Source organism: Amblyomma mixtum, chromosome 2 (genome assembly GCF_055824585.1).
Source record: "Amblyomma mixtum isolate Tamu chromosome 2, ASM5582458v1, whole genome shotgun sequence".
Lineage (NCBI taxonomy): Eukaryota > Metazoa > Arthropoda > Arachnida > Ixodida > Ixodidae > Amblyomma > Amblyomma mixtum.
Window position 1 is genome coordinate 299,796,278 of NC_143013.1, and position 21,503 is coordinate 299,817,780.

Sequence of the window (21,503 nt, forward strand, 5' to 3'; positions counted from 1 at the left end):
TCTATCAAAATTCTGCCACCGCCACTCAGCAGCTGCAAGGCTGCCGTGTGGGAGCTGAAACATCACAACTTATTGCCTTTCGGTCAGCGTTGTATTCCGCCCTCATCCCTAGCAGACGAGTTTACATTAAGCTCCTAATTATCAGTAGCTGGTTCTTGACCAGAAGTCCAGTATTCGATACTGCTAGGACGGGCTTTCAAATCCACTGAAATAAAAGGCTGTTAGTACGAAATAGCACAGCAATGCATTAAAGAGCCAAGAAGCTTTTATTTTTCTGAACGCAGAAAAACAGTACAACATGGGAGCCAACCTCGTTCCGCCAAATGCACTATGGCCAGCATCAGCACACTGATGAACGGTGCGGCATATAGCGTCCAATAAAAGTGGTCGGGTGCGTGCTCACATGACCGACTGCTTATAGAAGCACGAGCTCCGGCTACACAGGTTCCAGTAATTCCACGAGATCAACACTCCAGAACCAGTCATCACCCTGTGAATGCTGGAAATCTTAAAAAGGGACGCTGAACTCCGCCAACTTTTTTCTATGATAAAATTTTTAAAAATGGATTTTTTTTTTTTGTCTCAACCGCCACCCGGCTCTGATCAACCTCTTGATGTGAATGGCTTTACGGCTATCAAGTATTTGAAAAACAATCTTAACTTGGTGCCGATGCAATTCGCTTGCAAAAACTGATGGTAGTGGTAATGCCTGCATCTTATTTCTGCTCTTAGCTTATAAAAGCTCCATTTTCAGTGAGAGTAATTTATTATAAAAATTTAGCATAGCGCAATCTGCTAGGAGAAGCTGCGCATGCACATTCTCCGAGGGTGCCGTGAACAGGACAGCTGCGCGTATGCCTACCGGATCGGGGCCAATTAGCACGTGCGCACAAGCGGCACCCGGAAGCGGATCGTGCCATGCTCTATCAGAACACGGTGATATACCAATACAGACCAACTTCAATTTGTCGTGCATCCTTTTAACCAAAAGTACCCCTAAACGCAGCAGGTTAATGCGGTCCCGAACCAACATTTAAGCATGGTGAGCAAATGCATTTACCGCGTGGAGCTTACGAAAGTTATGAAGTAGCCTTAACGTGTACTACCAATGCGCTTGAGCAGATGGCCCATGCCGCAGTGGTGGTTCGCAGTACACGATGCACTACCCCTAAATTGATTGCTTCTGTTCCTTGGCCTCAAACGCCTTCTCACCACGCTCCAAGCGACGCCACCTAGAACTAAGTGGAAGATGAGCTATGGATAAATCTAACGGTGAAAACACCACTAGCGGGGAAACTGAATGCATTCGAGCGACTTAACATGGAGGGCGGAGCATGACTCACAGCCCTGCAGAAAGCGCTGGAACGGTGGAATAGGCTTGCACCCAATAGCTTTGCTTATACTAGATAGTTCAGCAAGCCTTTTTTGGAACGAAACCCATTCCAGGTCGCCTCCAACATCACAAAGCAACATTCCTTAGCAGGGCTTCTCAGAGCGGACGAGTCGGAAGAAACGAGTATTTCGCTAGCCTCTAGAATATATAGATAGCAGAAACACCGACAACGCCAGTATACTTTGAAAACTCTTGTGACGGGTTGCGAGTGAAAAAAGCACTACGAGCACGAGTCCTGCCCGGATAGGTTGGAAAAATACTTTTCTGCAAGAGCCAGAGAATACCTGTTTCCACACACCCAGAGGCGCAATAAAGTGGCCCATTACACGTATACTTGAAATAGTGGTCCTGGTCCTCTTGTGTAATATATCCTATATAGTTTGCGCCTGCCGAGCCAAAACGCACATTTAAAACACTTCCACAGACGAGTGCAACGCAGCTGCTCACACTTGCAGCCAGGTGAACGCCCCATGCATTGGCTCAAAAGAGCACGCATAGTAATAGAAACTGGCTGACGTCACACTGTGCTCGCTTGGCAGCCACGAGCACAAATACATTGAACAAAGTTATCAGGTTTCAACACACTTCCGGCATTAACCCCAAGAGTAGTACTAGAACTATCAGCCACAATAAGATGTGCACAAGAGTAATTTGTCACATTGCAGGCTTTGACAAAAGCTTGCCCTTCTGCAACTCAATGCATTATTGTAACCTCCAGTGATTTGAACTTAGTGCCAAACACACTAAACGTGGCTGCTAGGGGCCTCAAAGATATGTTGTGCAACACTAAGCAGAAGGGCGCAATCTACTCAGGTTCTCTTATGTCTGCTCGCTGCATTACACACGCCTGTAGAAGTGCCTTGTTTATAAGTCCTCCTTGGCAGGCCACCACGGCCTTCAAATGCTTCAAATTTCACAAAATGGCTGACATACAGTGCAACGATGAAAACAATTCACAGCAGTCAAAAGCCGCTTGTCCAACTTGCCTAACTTTACAGTACACGGTGCGCAGTTTGACTTGTACTATTTGTGTATCGCTCAAAACGACAGCTACACGCAATGCCCCAATCCGAATGTCGGAACTCAGATTTGAGCAAGCACAGTTTAGCCTACCCGCTAACCAGGAAATGCATTTCACAGAGTAAGCTTCTTTCATACCCGCTGAAGATGCTCATACTCTGAATTTTACACGACAGTGAAATCTGGCCTAAACAAGGCAGCTGTGTAACGTGGGATACCAAGCAACTTCAGACTCTCTTTACTGGTAGCAATCCTTCGTTATACTGCTTAGCATAGTAATTGACAAGACATTAATTAGGCGCTCTTTTCCCAGCTCGTAAAAATGCCTCAAATCGTATACTAAACCAAATGGCTCTCCAAGTTACATGACAAATTCATCCAGAAGTTCATACCTTACAAAATTTTCTAGTTCTGATGCAATGGAATGATGTAGCACTGCCAAAAACAGCGCAAAATCTCTCAAAAATTCAGTACTGAAAACTGCTCACCTCCTGCCTGCATATGCTACTATATTAACAGCTCACCTTTCAGTACAAAAAGCTGACATTCTTGTGAGATCCTTAACCTTTTCCCTTCTAAAGTGCAGCTAAACAGCTGAACCAGCCACACAACAGAATGAAGGCAAAAAGTCCGACGATGTGTACAATTCCAGAACTCCAATCAACCTATGGACCCTACTTATAGACAGCTCCTTGAACAGTTTACCATTGCACACAGAGCAAAAGCTAACAGCAGTTGGCTCTGATTGTCCACATATACAAGCTGCATAACTGACTCCAAGGAGAGAGTGCTACAGCCAGCTGAAGTCCTCCCCATAAAACAATAAAACAAATCAAGCTAGCTTCCCACTGGAGCAGCTACAAGACAAAGCACTCACATTATCCTTATTTCTAGGTAGCTGTATAAGAGTATCTCATTTCTAAAGATTAAAATGTAGAGCAGTGCACAATACTTGATGCTACACACTTAAGAGGAAGAACTCCAACTCTTCTCATATTACAAGAGAGCAACGTCGATTACCTCAGCCATTCTAAAGCGCCCTATCCAATGCTGAGTAGGAAAATGTCTGACCATATTTTGATGCTCTCTAACTTTTTCAAAATGCACATGAAGTCTGCTGTGGCAACTTCACCAGTGGCCACATATAGTAGGCAAAACTTCCATGAAACTAGCTAAACTATGGTGCAACAGCTGTCCTTCTCAATGCTCTTTGTCAATGCAAAATAAAATACCGATAAGAACTGCAAGCATAATTCACGAAGTGAACAGCAGATACTGAGCACAAAAAAAAAATTACAAACATCTGCGAAGCATTGGAATAAATTAGGCAGCAACTTCAAGACTGTCAAACCTGCAGTGTTTTCTGTGCCTTGAAAACATGCATTGCTAGGAAGACAATAATAATATACCCCCACGAGAGTATTGCGAGCCAGCTGGGTTAGGCATATTTGAAAAAGAAACCTAGTAGGGCCCTATGTAATGGGTACGAGTGTCACAGGCTCATCCACAAACTAGTGAGGCATCGAATTATATACAGAAGCTCCTTTTTCTTACAACTCCAACCGAGCTGTTTGCCTCAGAGCGACCTAAAAGCTCCGCGTGATCCTTTTCAATGCTGTGTGGTAACTTCCTCTGCGCAATCTCATTATATGTAAGCTAAACTTGCCAATTAACAGCAGAGGCTAAGGCAAAGCAACAAACGTGACAACTAGCCAAAAGTACCACATATAGCAGCACCAAACTCGTCGCGGTAATTTTCTTCCCCATATTCTGCAAGTAAAAAGAAACAATTCTTTAACATTAGCAGCGAGTAACAAGCAAGACAATTACAGCCCTATTCAAATACTGTGCAGTTACATATATACACGCGCTACTTCACAGTAACAGGATTACAATGCATTGCAGCTTTTTTTTGTCAATATGAAGAGATCCACCACACCCTACAAGCAACACACATGAAAGTGCACTGGCAACAAACAGTTCGCTAAGGATAATATGCGTGAAGCACAGCACAATAGTTATGCTAGTAGCAATAGGCATGCCTTAAAAGGGAAACAGTGCACAGCTCTCATAAACAGAACCAGCAGCAAGCAAAGGCCAGCAAAGGCTAATTGCTCTGATAGATCTCGCATTAACCTATATCACAAAACAAGCCTCCCATATCCAGAGCTCAGTGGCAAACAGGGCTTCTTTGCAGCATTACGTGTCACACAACAAACTGGCTTTTCAATTTTCAAAATGTGCGCAGTTCTGCATAAGCGATTTTCACAAGCAATCATAAAAGAGCAGAACTGACAGCACAGCGCAACTGATCACTCAGAGCCTATGCTGTACATGCAGAAGACATTCGCTGAAGCCAAGTCTCATCCTGTGAACATACTCAATCCGCTCCTTTCATGAACTAAGATTCGGGGGCAGTGCAGCCACTACTGGGGCTGTCCATGCACTATGGCGCAGAATGATGTAACCTAACCAGTGCATAAGAAATCACTAAAGACACAGGTGTACAATCACAGATACAGTAGAATATTGATGATACGATCCGGTTGATACAGATTTCAGGATGATATGACTTCGTAAAATGACCCGGCCACAGTGCACTCTATGCAATGGGCAGAAATTCAGATGTTACGAACAATTCCCCCGCCCCACTGTGGATGATACGAACGGCAAGCTGCAACTCGCGATGTGCACCTCGAGCAGTGAGTAGCAGAGTACGGTCCGTACATCACCAACGTCTCGAATCGGCAGTGGTGCGTGGCTGTAGGTAAACCCCAGCGGCCGAAACAGATCTGCACAAATTCTGCATGCAAATTTTGTTGGATAATACAGATTTTGGATCATACGACGATGATCGCGAATTTTTATGGCACAAGGGCATGCATCCAGAGAGCACCATGGCACAAGGTTCTCTTTCTTCCACTCATCATCATCATCATCAGCCTGACTACACCCACTGCAGGGCAAAGGCCTCTCCCATGTCTCTCCAATTAACCCTGTCCTTTGTCAGTTGCCGCCACTGTATCCCCGCAAACTTCTTAATCTCATCCGCCCACCTAACTTTCTGCCGTCCCCTGCTAAGTTTGCTTTCTCTTGGAATCCACTCCGTTACCCTTAAGGACCAGCGGTTCTCTTGCCTTCGCATTACATTCCCTGCCCAAGCCCATTTCTTCCAATCAAGGTGGTGTAAAAGACCCATCACAAGAATTTCATCCTAAGGAAGCTGAGCACCAGGTCAGGGGGAAAGCTTGTACCCATTGTATCACCGGTGGGCACCCAGGGAATCGAACCCCACACTTCCCGCATGCGAGGTGGATGCTCAAATGGATCACAAGAAAATTTTTCTTCATCAAGAGAGATTTTTATGATCAAGACTCTACTGTATACATCTGTGATCATGCTTATATTAAACAAGGCCAATGTAGCCTCACTCATGTTAACTGCTTAGAAAATAATTCTGTTTGAACCATCAAAATTCATTCAAACTGTTACCCTCATTACACCAAAGTGCATGTCAACACGTCTGCTGCACCAACAGGAAAATAAGCTCCTTCTCCTGCACCGAACTGCTTTTGCATCAAATGTAGCACAGGGCAGAGTATGTGAAGGGAACTGCAACACAGAAAAGAAAAATCGCTATATAAGAAGCCCTGTCTGCAGCACAAGAGCTCAGTCCATCTTATCACAGAACAGCAAACCAACAAACCAAACCTGACACACAAAGAAAAAAAAAAAAGTGAATGGCAGGCATGATAGAAGCTCTGACCCTCCACCCCACCTGCACAAGAACAAACATTACACACCACCACAACCTTGTACTTCATGACTTGAGAAAGGCTAAAAAAAAAAAATTAATGCCTCAAAATGTGTTGCACAGCAACATACGCTTCTCACACCAATGATGACCAGAGGATTTTGTCACGGTGAAAATACAACATGCCAGGAACAGGACAAAGTGCACACGTCAGATCAACAAACAGCTAAGTGAAAGCTCAGGATAACCACAGCCGCACAGCCGCACAGCCATACAGCTGCAACAGGCGATCAGGCTACAGAGTACATTTAATGCACTACATCAGGGGTCGACTTCAAACTGATCAAAATCTCAAACCAACATGTCCCATTTTCCAAAGCACAGCACTACGCTACCGAGACAAGAGCTCAACAAGTCTGACACAGAGGTCCTGTAACAATGCTAGCACAAGATAGGATAGACATAAAGATTAAGAGAATGCAGGCAACATTTTAGGAAGCCAACAAAACGCTGTCCACACAACCTCACTCACACTTGTAATATAAAAAAATAAGCTCCATAGACAGTACACTCCCAAGAGAAGACATGACATTGGCAATCAGAACAAACTGTGATGGTCAATCACTTCTATCCTGGGCTGATCAACATGCCAGTTCCAATGACAAAGTCTCAATACAATGATATGGCAATTTGAATGACAAAATTAAGAATGCCCACATATACAAGCAGTATGGTCTATGAACAGACGGAAGGCTTTGGTATTAAACGTCACAATGGCCAAATTCTGAAAGATGATACTGATAAAGCATGCACAGGCATCAGTGATTACGAACAACAGTATAGGTGCCCCCAAAATGTTGAAAAGGAATGGAAAAAAAAAAAGAAAAGAGAGAAAAGATCGGCTCCTGACATTGCCAGAGGATGTGTAATGATAACACAAAATATACATTAAAATGCGGTGAGACCTGTAGTGACTTGTACCCAGGAAGCAGCCATTAAGGCCAGAATGAAAATGTAGGGGTTCACCACACAGGAGAAGTCATTGCCTCTGGCAATGAAAGGTCTTTGGGCAACAACACATCACGCCATTATAAGTATGATCGTGACAAAGCTCTGAAACTGACTTGCCTCAACAGAGGGAAGAAAAAAAACCTCAGGGCAAACGTCAAATCTAAAAATTCCTTATATTACTAACAAATCCATTCAATGCTTTCTACAAGCGTGAAAGCAGCTTGTCAAAAATATTAAAAGACTCCTAGACCGCCAAAATAGCAAAGGCAGCAGCAAGAGATCATGCCAAAGAAAAAAAAAAAAAGGCCTCAGACATGCCCAGAAAGGTGCGAGGCTCTGCATACTCATCATTCGCCCTTTGTTTACATGGGTCAAAGAGTACGAATGCAGTTGCAAAGATGCCACACTCAAGAGAGTAATGTGACAGAAGAAAAAAAAAGAACAGAGCATGGACAGTTGTGCCGACTTCCAAGGGGGCTGGTTGAGTGTGGAGGTGATGACTTCAGGAAGAGGCAGTCACCAAGATTGCCAAGGAACAACACACGGCCTCCAGATTCAACAGGTCCCTGCGAAAAGCACAAAAGAAGGCCAACGCTTTCAATGTAGGTGCCACCAGAATGCAAGATGGGCACAGCTCCTTTGGTATTGCTAGCATGGCACTCCTGCAATGAAAAATTCACGCACCAGACCCACACACCTGGCTACATAACCACTGTTCGAACAATACTACCATATTTACACGACTGTTAGTAGACTCGAATGTAATTCGACACCCCCATATCGCATGTCAGGAAAAAAAAAAGAGAAAAGTGTGTCTGTAGGCACATTCCAAAATGAAATTGTATTAGTCACTGGACTATTCGTCCTCGCTTGCACCATCCTCCTCATTAGTGCTGTCGTCATCGCTGCTCCCACAGAACGCCATTCTAAAGTCGCCGTACAGTGAAATACCCCCCTTAGCCAATAACCACACTGCGACATCACATGGAACAGATGGAACACTCTCTGTCATCCGTTCCGAAATGCCGAACTTGCAGCCAGGCACGCAGTTGTTCCTTGCTACATCATAAGGAACGACAGCAATCTTCAGGGACTCCAGAACGCTTTTGGGAGTGGGGGCAAGTATTGTCTCTGCTTCATCATCATCAGCCGAACTAGACCCACTGCAGCGCAAAGCCCGCTCCCATATTCCTCCAATTAACCCGGTCCTGTGCTAGCTGCATCCACCCGACTCCTGCAAACTTCTTATTCTTATTAATTATTAATGTTTTAATTCACTGTAGCCATTTAAATTTTACATAATTGCATCCTCGCTTATTCTACACTGGTACATACACTTTAAAAATGGTTGGAAATTTCATAATTACAGAAACCTCCGCAGACCGCGCAAGTGAGTAAACGGATCCAAAAGCTGCGAAAAAAACACTTTGAATATTTCTGAATTCGCGCTCGCACTGAAGCAAATGTGGACTGATATGTTCATGCAAGTAGACATGAAAGTAGGCACTAGGTACAAAACTACAGTATCACAGACTGGCGAGCTTCAAGGCTAGCATGACAAGAGGACGTTGGGCAGGAGAGGTTTTCAAAGGAGGCCACAGCTGGGGCCAGCTTCTCTCGCCATTCGTACGAGATGCAGTATTAAACCTTGTTCTTGTGAGACGATGCCATCGTCGTTTGCCGGAACCTGCCTATGCTCTCCGCGGGACACCGGACCGCTACCCTTGGGGCTAGCGTGCAACAGCGATGGGATGCCGCAGGCGAGCCCCATATAACAACCGGTATAAGTCTACGTTCGGTACGTCTATGTGCTTAGACCGAAGCGGCGGGCACCGCCGATTGGGCGAATCGCATCAGCTATCGGGAAAGATCCAAGGAGCGGCAACACCCCCACTGGAAAAAAGTTAGGGGGGGAGGGCGGCTGCCCCCCCTAGAAAGTAATCGTAGCTGCTGAAAGTGCACCGCCACCGTGCAAAGCGCTGCCACATGGACTGGACGATGTAGAAAGAGCCAGCAGTTACTGCTACCAGACATCTCAAACAGGCCTCTCCAGGCCACATTCTACAGTTGGATCGCACATTCCCAATGAGCTCGTCACCCGCACTTTCGAGAAATGCAGGATATAAAACGCACTTGGCCACACCGAAGACGAATTTCTATGGAAAGATATCTCTAACAAGGAACTCCTGGAAGACATCTGACAATGACTATCACTACAGCATGAAGTGCAGTGTAAATAAATGTGTTCAGTGAGCTTTCCTGTAATGTTGTTTTTGCCATCCCTAAATTAAACCTCTTGTTATATGCCGGTCCATGTTATCCGCAAGTTTCCACAGTAATTTTTTGCAGGGAAAGAAATTTCCCTACTTTGTCGGAGGTCAGGAAAAAAAAAGCAGGTTGGGTTAGATCAGATGACGCAGCAGCAAGTTTTTTAAAGAGAATATTTCACAGCAGCTTGTCATGACTGCCCCTTCCCAGTTGTCATTTTGTTCTCTGATTTCTTCGTGCCACATTGCACCATATTCCACACACAAATCAATTATAGTTCTGCCTTGAACTTTTGAGCACACCGCAGAGCTCTTTCACTGTCTCCACACCGCATTTACAGCCCTTGTCACTTTTAACCCTCCTTTCCATTTTCATTGCCACTCTCCATTTTGCCCGTACATGCAGCATGTTTTGCCATGGACCCAAGGCCATCAAAAAGCTGGTTTTGCACCATGTCATCATAGTCTTCACAAGAACAAAAAAAAAAACATGATATCCACACTGCAGTTTCAAATGCAGTCGAACCTCGCTGAAATGTTTTCAGTTTCTAGGCTCAACATTGAGAGTAATAAAGAGCTGCACTGTTTCCTTCCGGTTAATATGTGCCCGGATAACAAGATTTCCCAGCAACTACATTCAAATTTTGACAAATGCAAGTCATATAATAAGTTTAGTATCAACTGCAGATATGCATACATACAAGCGAGTCAAATGTAGGGACAAGTGATTTGAAAAGCTGGGATGCAGTAGCAGTCACCTGCCACAGTGGCTTCTCTGTGGTGCCCAAGTGCGAAGGGGCAAAGCATCCAAATATAACAGTGCATTGCACTTGGCAACAGCTTTCTTGGCAATGAAGGGAAGGCTACAAACTGCGTCATTCTGCCAATAAAATCGAACAGAAGGACACATCGCTGATAGTATGTTCATACCGTGCATTGCAAAACATCTTCAAAGAATTAGAGCAACCGCATTTCCGACACGTTGTCTAGAGCATCGATTTCGAGGTGTATATGACCCCTTGAACGCACAGCAACATGATCACGAGTGGCTCATCAACACCGAAATGCCTTTAGGCAGCACAGCCTCAATAAGGATTCTAGCAGGAAGAAAGCAGGGGCACTTTTGTAGCACATGCAAAAGAAAAAAAAAAGCATTTTGATAGCCAGTGCAGCATGTGTATGAGAGATTTCCAGAGTACCATGTGCATTACGGCACATTACGGATGAAAGACCGAAGCTGACAGATTTTTGGACATAAACATTGTTCATGAACTATCCAGTCCAATTTATCAAGGTTCTGGTCTGGTCCTATTTCATGACAATGAAGCTTCCACTTAGTGAAAATTTCCACGGGTCCCATGAATTTCAATGTAGCGAGATTAGACTGTAAATGGCTGCCCACTGTAGCAGACGACGTGGCGAAAGCAACACCATGGCTTCCACTGCGCCTGCGCGTTAGCTGCACAGGTGAAGCCCTGTGAGAGGCGCTGTGCGGAGCGCAGAACTGTCCGGAGCCGAGTTCAAACTACGAGTGGAAGATCGTATACGTGCATATGAGCAAGCAAGGTATTAGCAGCTTCTTTGAGTGCCTAACGGCAAGGGAGCAAAGCATCCGAAAGCTACAATGATCCGTTAACAGGCAAGCGGGCAGTCTTCAGAATGCCGCACAATGAGTGAGAACACGACGACAGTAAGCCGCGGCGGCGGCTTCTTCACAGCACATTGATGCAAGGAGGCGAAACATCAAAAAAACAAGGAAGAGGTAACAGTACATTCCCTTCGAGACGAACTTGAAGGGACCAGAAACTTAGTTCATCTTATCAGAAGTTTGAATTAACAGAAGTTTACAGTTTATGGGGTTTAACGTCACAAAGTGACTCTGGCTTTGAGGGACACCATTGTAGAGGGCTGCCAATAATTTCGACCACCTCGGGTTCTTTAACATGCACGGACAGTATACTGGTCCCTACCATTTTGCCTCCATCGAAATGCAACTGCCACTGCCTGGAATCGAACCCATGTCTTTTGAGTTGGCAGTTGATTTTTTGAGACCGCAGCAGATTATTTTGGAGCATCTGCTTCGATGCTCCCGACAGTATGCAAGCAATAAAGCATTGATGAAAAACAGTCACTGCAGAGCTTTTCTGACCTCAAAATCAGGCAACAACTGCCCAGTCTTTCACGAAATACATTCACCACGATGAAAGCAATTCTAGACACTTTTATTCGGAGTCATTTCATAATCAAAACTTCTGGATAATTCGAACTTTTTCCCAGCCCCTTGCAGTTCGAATTAACGAGCCTTTACTGTACTTCTTTTTTCCTTTTTTAAACCACCAGCTCTGACCGAACCCCACCTACAGGAGATAGAAAGACCAGCACACGTCAAAGTCGGACCAAGACACTCACCACAAGGTGACACACGAGTCATGGTGGGCCCGGGCATGAATGCCACGTACGGCTGTGGTAAATGGGCCGGCTGGTGGCCTCCAGCAGTGGCCACAGTGCCCGGGGCTGCGACCGCGGCCATGGCCACAGCTGCGTTGGCTGTCACCACCTGTGCTGTGACAGCAGTGGCCAGGCCGCCCACGCGCGCCTTGTGCTTGGCACCCTGCAGGTGCGACTGCAGCTGCTGCTCCGATGTCAGCGCGGTGTTGCACGGCTCACAGAAGAAGGGGTTGCCTCCAGAGGGCGGCTTCCGCGGCTGCTGCGCTGGCTTGATGGCCATTCCCGGAGGAGGCCTGCACGGGCGTGCAACACAGCGCTCAGGAGAGGAGAACGGGGCTCACACAGCCAGCAGCTGAGCAGCCTGTGTTAGTTGGGTGGTCTGCAGGACGTAATGTCCTAGGAGGGATGCCGCAGCAGAGGACTCTCGACCATTGTTAACCACCTAGGCTACCTTAACGAGCACCGACATCGCACAGCACAAGGACAGCACATTACACAGCAAATGCTTTTTGCACTTCACTTCCGTCGTAATGTCTGCAGCACAGCTGGGATTCGATCCCACTTTCACAGGCTCAGGAGCCAAACACCAAGGCAATGAGCCACCACAGTGGGTTAACTCTTTCGTTACCACACCACTGTGCTTCGATAGCCGGTGATCGAAAAATTCGAAGCGCTACGGCAGTGCGACCGCGGCCGCTGCGGACTTGCCAAGTCACTCGGTTTGTTGTTCACACATTGAACTTAAATTTCCTGCTTAGTTTATATTTTTGCCAAAAAGCGGCAATTTTTGAGACGCGCTTGAAGTTGGGGGTGCAGCGTCGGGCGCTCCGAACAAGCGTCAACACCGGGTATGGCGCTCGCTCGAAAGAACCCCATTGCACGCAATTCTGCGGCGTTTGCACTACATATTTTTGATGCATCAATTAGCACGGACCCTGACAACAATGCTGTATCGTCAGGTATTGTTTCGAAGCTCAAACTGTGCAATGAGAGTCCGGAACGCTGGCCTATGCGTTCAGTTTCCTGCTTCCGGTCCGTTTGTGCGAACAGACGCTCCTCATTAGTATAGCCGTTATGGTGATGTGGCGCCATCTAAATTGTTCTTCAGAGACTATAGTTTCGGTGTCTGTGTAGACTGCAATTTTTCCATGATGTGCGAATTTTTGAAACAGCCTTGAAGCGGAGGGTACGGCAAGAATGCTCCAGGCATGGCATCGGGCGTGCGGACGCCGCGCGCTCGGAAAAACCTTTCTGCGCGCAATTCTACTGCATCGACTGCAATGATTACCTATGTAACAAGTAGCAGAGCCTCTGGTGACAATGTTGCTTTGTAGGATTTTGGTTCAGACGCTGTAACTGCACAAAGCGATCCCGGAACGTTGGCCTGTTAGTTTCGCTTTCTTTTTCCCATCCGCTTGTGCGGGCGCATCTGGTTTGTTGTTCAGACAGTTAGTTCCACTTTCGACCTAGTTCGTTATTTCCCTGTGAGCCGTGCATTTTAAGTCCCCTTCGAGCAGAGGTTTATTGCGACATGACACGCGGTGAGGATGGCGTCGCGTCGAGCTCGGGCACTTCGCGCGCTCGAAAGAGTCCCGCTACACGCGATTCTCCAGCCTCTGCAGCTGATTTTCAAGATTCTCCTAGCAGCAGTGACTCGAACGACAATGCTGTAACGTCGGATTTTGATTCCGGAGTTATATCGCACCTATAATTATCGCATACGATATATAGCTATATCGCAGCTATACTTTGTTGTGTTTTTATATTTTTTCCAAATTTTTTCGTATATTAAGTAAGTTCCGATATGTATTTTTTAAACGCTTACCAAGCTTTCGTTTGGCACATAACATTACACTTCAAAAATTTTTTTTTGTTGGTCTGTTAACAATCATATCAAGGACACACTCAAATGAGCCTTTTCAAGAGGCATAAAGAAAAAAATTTCCAGCTCGAAAACTACTCAAGTTATAATTTTAATACTTTAATGCCATGTTTTAGAAAGAATTCGAACTATTTTGTATATTCTAGAATTTTTTTACTAAAAGTGTTTTGAAAGTTAGTCATATAAACACAAAAATTTTGTTCATTTTTATTTTTTGTTGTTTATTGATTTTTTCCACAGCATTTCAAACCAGAATTTGTGTTCAAATAAATTTCATTAGAAAGCGCATTCTACTTCAATCATTCTTATGCATTTTATATACTTTTATCTATCGCATTTTTCCTAGAAAAAATGTTTGTCTGAGACATATAAAAAACGGTCCCTTTCCCGTGGTAACGAAAGAGTTAAGCAGATTGTGTGCCCTCCTCACCACCACTCACATACACACAATACACACACATAAATGGGCATTACAATAAAGGTGCAAATAGAACACAAACTGGATTCAGACTTACTTAGCAACGCTGAAGTGCAGAAACAAAAACTGAACTGAAATAAAGCACCAAAATACTGAAAAGTGCATTTGCAAAGCAATGAAAAATAATAAAGATGGGGATTACACTTCCAAGAGACACCAACATGTATTTCCTTTCTAGGAGCACATTCATTCACAGCATGTTGCACATAAAACTTTGCGTTGCTACTGCACGTGAAAAGGTACTCCTGCAGCTTTCCCTAGAATATGACTGACTTTTTGGCAACACCTACCCCATGTGCTGCCATTCAATTTACATTTCACTTATTTCAAGTTACCCTCTTGGCCCAGAGGGCATTACAGAGGGGGAGTGACGCAGTGAAAAAAAAAACAGTGCAACATACGTAACAAACAGTTCCAAAGAATGTAACAGCGACATCCGTCACCGTGCCGTCACCTTCATACCTAAGGCGACGACTGCTTGCATAAATGCTGTCAAAAATAGACACAGGCATTCGGGAGGCATGACAGGTGAGCGAGCGAAACAAGTTGAATTTTTATGAAGAAGCCTCTAAAGCGTTGGCGCAGTGATGGTGCAAAAGGGCGCCGTAAGGGTGGTAGCAACTGCCACAATTTGATAAGGCTTGAAGGCAGCCAGAAGACAAAGCTTTTCGCAGCATAGTATCACTGGCATCATTCTCTTCCTTTTCTGTGTTTGTAGCAGAGTTAGCACCTTGCCATGATTATGAATCCCGTACTGCTCAACCACAAAGCTTAGGATTTTGAGAGAACAGGTCGACCTACACTCAAGTAAATTGATTAAGATAAACCATTTATTTTTTAGATGCTCATACATCAATGCGGCTGAACTTGCACTTTCAGAAGATTTCGCAAAGCAGAAGTGGCAGAGCATTTAGTGAAGCCCTTTCCCCCTCTAAGTGTACAACCTTCGCAGGCTGCAAAGGCAAGAACTTGACTTAGTGTTACATCGTGCCCAACTTTAGCAGCACCAACCATAGGTGGAGCTCGGCAGTAGTTAAAAAAAAAAAATCAGTAACGGCTATTCCAGAAAGAGGGCATTTTTGGAAGTAATCCAAAGACCTGCTGAATTCCATTGCAGAATGCGACTTGCAAAAGCCATGAAAACTTCTTATGGTTTTAGTCCTGTTTGTTGAGTTACATCAAAGCAACACACATGGGCAGTGGATTAGAAAAATTACCCTTTAAATGTTTCCCTTTCAGCACCCAATGAATGAGTCAACAACGAAGAGCAAGGTTCACCATTTCTAAAAATGACGACACATTCTCTTCAGGAAGAGAACCCGCCTGCGGGAACTGTCGCCACATTTTACACTTCCAGTTGCAGAGAAGAATAAAGTGTTCATCCCAGAGAGCTTTCTTTTACAAAATTCTGCCATAATTTTTTACTATTCAGGGGAATCAACATTTCGCACAAATTATTTGCAGGAACAGTTTTTTGCGAGGTGACTGTAATTGATAAAATATACAAAAATTGGGTTTTCATGAAAATTCGGTCACTTATAGCAAGGCTTCTTCAGCCCTGAGGAACCTCAATGGTTTTCAAAAGTTAGGAGAGGGTAAGTAACGCCAACCAAGTAAAATACAGGAAAAACATGACGTTTCGGGACCGGCTCAGCCCCTTCTTCACGGTGTGACTACGGGCGAGCGCAGCTTGGCTTTTTAAGCCCCTGCGTGGAGGACCTCCGGGTCAATGGCCGCAGCCCATGGACATAGGATGAGGGGAGTGTCCCCAGGGAACGATTAACATTCTCTCGTGTTTGCTGAATGTGCCACGACTCGAGTAGAAGCCTCCTGCGTGGGTTAGCTTCCGTTTCCAATACAATGGTGCTGTCGAAGTCAATTGGGTGGTCGCACCCTTCACAGTGTTCGGCCACGGCGCTGCGTTGACGATTCATGTGACGGATGTCCACTTTGTGTTGGCTCATCCTTTCCGTGAAGTTCTTCGTTTCCCCTATGTACGACGCCAGGCAGACGGAACACGGAATTTTGACACGACACCCTGGGCCTTTTCTCTGGGCTGCCGGTTTTTCGGGCGGGGGAGAAGGCGACCGATAGTGCTGGTCGGTTTGTGCGTTGCCAGCACCCCTTCTTTTCCGGGAATGCGAGCCAGCTTCTCGCTCACGCCTTTCACGTACGGGATGCAAACACGTTTTCGCTTCTGGCACGCGCCTGAGGAAATAATAGATCGGATTTTGTTTTGCCTTTCTTGTTTCCTGATAATGCGCCGGATGAATGAGCTTGGGTAGCCGTTCTTTTGGAGGTCAGAAATGACTCGGTTCTTCTCCTTCCTTTTTTCTTCACGTGAGGAACATATGGAGTCGGCTCTCTTCAGTAATGACGTCACGACAGATGCTTTGTGCGGGATGGGGTGGTTCGAATCAAAATGTAGGTACTGTCCTGTGTGGGTTGGCTTCCTGTGCACCGACAACCGCAGGCCTTTGTCGTGCCTTGCAAGTAGGACATCCAGAAAAGGCAGGCTGCCCTGCTGTTCATGTTCAACAGTAAATTGTATGGCCGGTTCAACTGAATTTAGATGACTCTGGAGGTTTCCTATCTCTGAGGTTTTCACCACACAAAAGCAGTCGTCTACATAACGGAGGAATAACTTTGGCTTGGGATTAAAGGAGGAGAGGGCCCGGCTTTCGACGTCTTCCATGGTTAGGTTAGCCACTGTGACTGAAATCGATGCCCCCATAGCAGTTCCGGTTGTTTGCTTGAAAAATTCTCCGTTGTAGGTGAAAAAGGTACTGCGCAGACAGATGTCGAGAAGGCAACATACCTCATCAACGTTGAGTGGAGTTCTCTCGTGCAGCGTTTGGTCGTTTTCGAGTGCGTGGCGAGCAACGGACACAGCAAGGGGAACCGCTACGCAGGTAAATAACGACACCACGTCAAACGAGACTAAGCTTTCGTCTTCCTCCACGGTAAGGTTCGAGACAAGTTGGACGAAATGCCGCAAATTCTGTACATGCGTGGGTGCTGCTGAAAAACCCACCGTGACTTCTGCCCTTCCTGCTTAAGATGCACACAAAGAAAGAGAATGCAGACATACCGCATTTACACATTCTAAGTCGACCTACATTTTTAACTTTGAAAATCTAAAGTGTGGGGGGGGGGGGGGGGGGGGGGGGGGGCTGTCAACTTACAATCGAAACCAAAGCATGGTACCATCAATGAATGTGAGACAAGATATCAGGGTTGCTGTGGCATGGTTGCAATTTTATGTTTGCTCCACAGCTCTATCCAACAGTATTCAGCTATTCTGTGCGTCTGTTTGGAAGAAGTTTCAATTTTTTCTTTTAAATATAGTTGATGAAGGGCTGCTGTTCTAATCGCATTGGTAGCTGATGGATGAGCCGAGGCCACTCACGCATAGTTTCTCTATGGCTTTGTTTGACGCGTTTCACTACACCGCTGACCATGCTTTAATGTAGAGCTTCGTCAATCGTCATTTGTGCTGTGGGGCCGGTAAGCATCCAGCGTTCGTTCACAGATACACTCAAGATGGCTCTCATTCTTACGGCGAAGAAACGAACTGCACGCCGCGCCTCAAGTCTGACGTTTCGAATTAGGTGATGGAGGTGTGGTGGCTGCAGCGAGGCAAAAATTTCAGCTGTTCCATGCGATTTAGTAGTGCGGCTGTTTGCAGAGTGGGAGATTTCACTGGACAATGATGTTAGAACGACGTGCTGTGACGATGCCGACAGCAGCGCTAGCGAGGACAATGGCACATGGGGTGGACAAGTAGCCCAGTGACTACAGTCAAACCCGAATATAACGAACTCAGATAGAGCGAATTATTCCTTATAACGAACACTCGAAGTTGTGATATCGTTATCCATATGAAATGTATTTTTTATAACGAATTACACATTGGATACAGTGAACTCTCAGCGCGCGCGATCGCTCGCCAAACGCCCGCCAACGCGCCTTTGTGCCCGCATCCAGTATCTCTAGGCAGCCATTTCCGGGCCGCAATCGGTGGCGCGATCGCCGCTATCGCGTGCAATCGGTCGTCAAACGACCGCCAACGCGCTACTGCGCCGGTTCCATGTCGCGACGCCCCGCTGCCTGCCCCCGCGCCGCGCTTTCGTGAAATGCAGGTAGAGTGTACTAGAACCTATTCTAGTACACTCTAATGCAGGGCAATCGGCCCGGGAGGCTTTTCTGCAGTAGCTTAGGGCTCCCTCCACTGCGCATGCGCGGCCCCGCGACGCTTTCCCCCGTCTTCTCAGCTTTCTTTGCTCGCGTTTGCAAGTCGTGCTGCTCGCTTCCGGACGTCCCTACTTTGTCGACACATTCCGCCGCTACATCCTGCAAGATGACGACGAAGCAGCGGCGTGCCGTGCCGCTTTCCGACAAACTTGAGATGATTCGCCGCGTTGGGCGCGGCGAAAAAAAGGCTGACGTCGCGCACTTCAAGATTCCGAGGAGCACGTTACTGCTCCGGAATACAAGGAAGCGGACTGGAGTTCGTGGAAATGTCGCGCGTCGAAAATGTGATTCTCACTGATGCAGCTAAATGCAGTGTTCAGGCAAAAATCACTGCCTACTGCAAATAAGTGTGCATTCCTCTGCAATAAATTTCTTAATACCTTACTCATGGTGAGTGACATTTTTTTTTCCTTAGCGCGTTTTCGCTCTGCCGTTCCGGACTTCGTGTATAACGAATTTAGTACTGAGGTTCCTTAAAGGTTCGTTAAAAGCGGGTTCGGTTATAACGAAATACTTCATATAACGAACTATTCGCGTTAAATCACGCTATTCGTTATAACCGGGTTTGACTGTAATACATTTTCATTTTGGAATGTGCCTATGGGCATGCCTTCTTTTTTTCCTAATATACGATATGAGGGGTGCCCAACTTATATTCAAGCCAACTTACAATTGTGTAAATACCGTATTGCCCTTCAGAAAAATTGCCAAATACAATCGCAATGATTCTCTGTATAGTGAAACATTTTACTGCAAAGAATTACAGTATGGTCAGTCCCAAAATAAAGAGGGCAAAAGCAGACAGAAACCAAAAAGCACTTCAAGGAATAGAAGGGTTAGAAGAAATCCAGTTTTTTAAACCCCTTGTTAACAATAACCTGGCTGCCACACCACAGGTGCCACCTGCTGGCATGAGTGACCCAGATACCCGAGAAACAAGTTTGCTCCTTTTCAACTTGGAAACTTGACACACACAGACACGTCTAACACAACCTACCATTACGACAGACAGACCTTTGCCCAAATACAAAAGCCCCGACTTCACACCTCATCTCCACTCCACTGAGTAGGATTCAAGAATAGCCCTCCCCGTTTCCTCCAACGACCCGCTCCCCGAGAAACCACCCTCCACCATGCCTTCCGTGTGAAGGAATGAGTGCACATAAAGATGATCAAGATAAAATATTGCTCGTACCTTGTGAATAAATTTCACATGGAACCTTGATTGTCAGAGCCTGGTTAACATGTTTTGCATGCTACACAAACAATACAGCTGGGAAGGCTTTCATGCCCCGCAACTTTCATCGCCAGCAATGTTGCGCATAACAATGTCTTTTGCATAGAATGTATCATCACAACCCTGTAGTGAAGGATCATCTTTTTGCTCGCCCATCCTACATATCGTCTCGTTCTGACCACATGTTTAAAGTTGCTGCTCCATTTTCCAGAACAAAAATGTGTCATAATTAATTTATTCCCAAACCAGCGCAGACTGGAATGACCTTCCTCCCTCCATCGCTGCCATTTCTGACATCTGCAATTTCAAGACTACTGTATCTTCTGCCGTTTTGTAAATAACATTGTATAACATGCACTGTTCATTTTATGTACCTTACCACTCCTTTCTGTAATGCCTTTGGGCCTGGAAAGTATCCGAAATAAACAAATAAATTCTACATAGGGCAGCCAGGATTGGTGCAAGACTTGCATTTGCGACTGCAGAAAAATTTTTCTCACCCGCGAGGTGATGTAAAGTATCTGGTTCCATGCAGCATGTTGCAATGAATGGCACCGACTTTCAGAAATGGGCTCGCCAGAAGCACATGGCGCTTGCGGTCCATAATCTTTCACCCATCCCGAATACAGTCTAGCCCGGTTATAACGAAGTCGGCGGGAATCGGAAATCACTTCGCTATATCCGCTATTTCGTTATATACGGACTACGAAAAAAAAATGCTAACATCGGCATATCGATTTATTGCCGCTGAAAGAAGTCGTCCAGCGTCCCCTACAACGCATACAACATCCATACAACAGCACACAACGATCCGCGATAACAATAAAAATGAGCCACGCTTCCAACATGCACAATGCTGCCACGCTTTCTCCCTGCCTTGCGCACCGCGGCACCGACATAAAACAAAGCGCGCGCTGCCACCCCTCCTGCAGACTGCAGTCCAGCCGTGGCGCCGACTGCCTGGGAGAAATAGAGAACCGCGATTGGCCAAGACGGTCGCTCTCTGCGACGTCATCGAAAAAAAAAAAAATCGTCTCTGTTCTTTTTTACATTTTTCCCCTGCGCGGCGTGCTCTACCGCTCTACGCCGTGACGCCGTTCAAGGACGGCGCAACACGCGGCCGGCGTGCCTTGCGATGCAGTGAAGCAACCTTTCGCTCCGCAGGAGAGCAGACGACGCCACGAAAGGACGCCGTCAGCCGATTTTGCTCTTATTTTCGCGGAAAAAATCGCCTCAAGGACGCAAAAATGTGTTGATTGGCAGATTGTTTTTCGGTTGGTATTAAATATCTTCGTTATATCTGCTGACGCGCACTTATTTACTTCGTTAAAACCGGACCCAAAATGTATTGAAAATGCAAAAATGGGAATGGGAAATTGAAATCCCTTCGTTATAACCGCTATTTCGCTATAAGTGGCTTCGTTATAAACGGGCTAGACTGTATTTCTTCTGCGGGGCTTCCTTGGCAATGGCAGGTTGCATCTTAAGACATACGTACCCTAAGGCGCCTCGCAAAGCATTTATTTGTGCAGTACAAATGCTCATATTGGTCAACGGTGCCTTTAATGACCCTCAGAACCCACTTATGCAATATGCAGCTCTCCCGCAAAGACCACCGCCGTCTGCGGAAACACGGGTGAAGAGTAAACTTGAGATCAGTCCCGAGATGCACTCCTCAAAATAGATACGCAATAGGCAGTGAAAAGTTGACCAGGTCTCCAGCTACAAATTGAGATGTGCTCACACTGTAGAAGTGTAG

At 45.9% G+C, this 21,503-nt stretch overlaps 1 protein-coding gene across 2 annotated transcripts in view; it reads right to left on the minus strand.

The window, feature by feature from the left end:
• Positions 1-247: 247 nt before the first annotated feature.
• The window catches only part of LOC149364645 (uncharacterized), a 39,416-nt gene continuing 18,160 nt past the window's right edge, over positions 248-21,503 (minus strand). For both annotated transcript variants that reach the window (XM_089574620.1, XM_089574619.1), the window contains exons 5-6: positions 11,855-12,186; positions 248-7,744 (exon numbers count right to left, since the gene is read on the minus strand). In XM_089574620.1, coding sequence (XP_089430746.1) covers positions 7,734-7,744; positions 11,855-12,186 — 343 coding nt within the window. In that variant the 3' untranslated portion in view covers positions 248-7,733. The remainder of the gene's footprint in view (positions 7,745-11,854; positions 12,187-21,503) is intronic.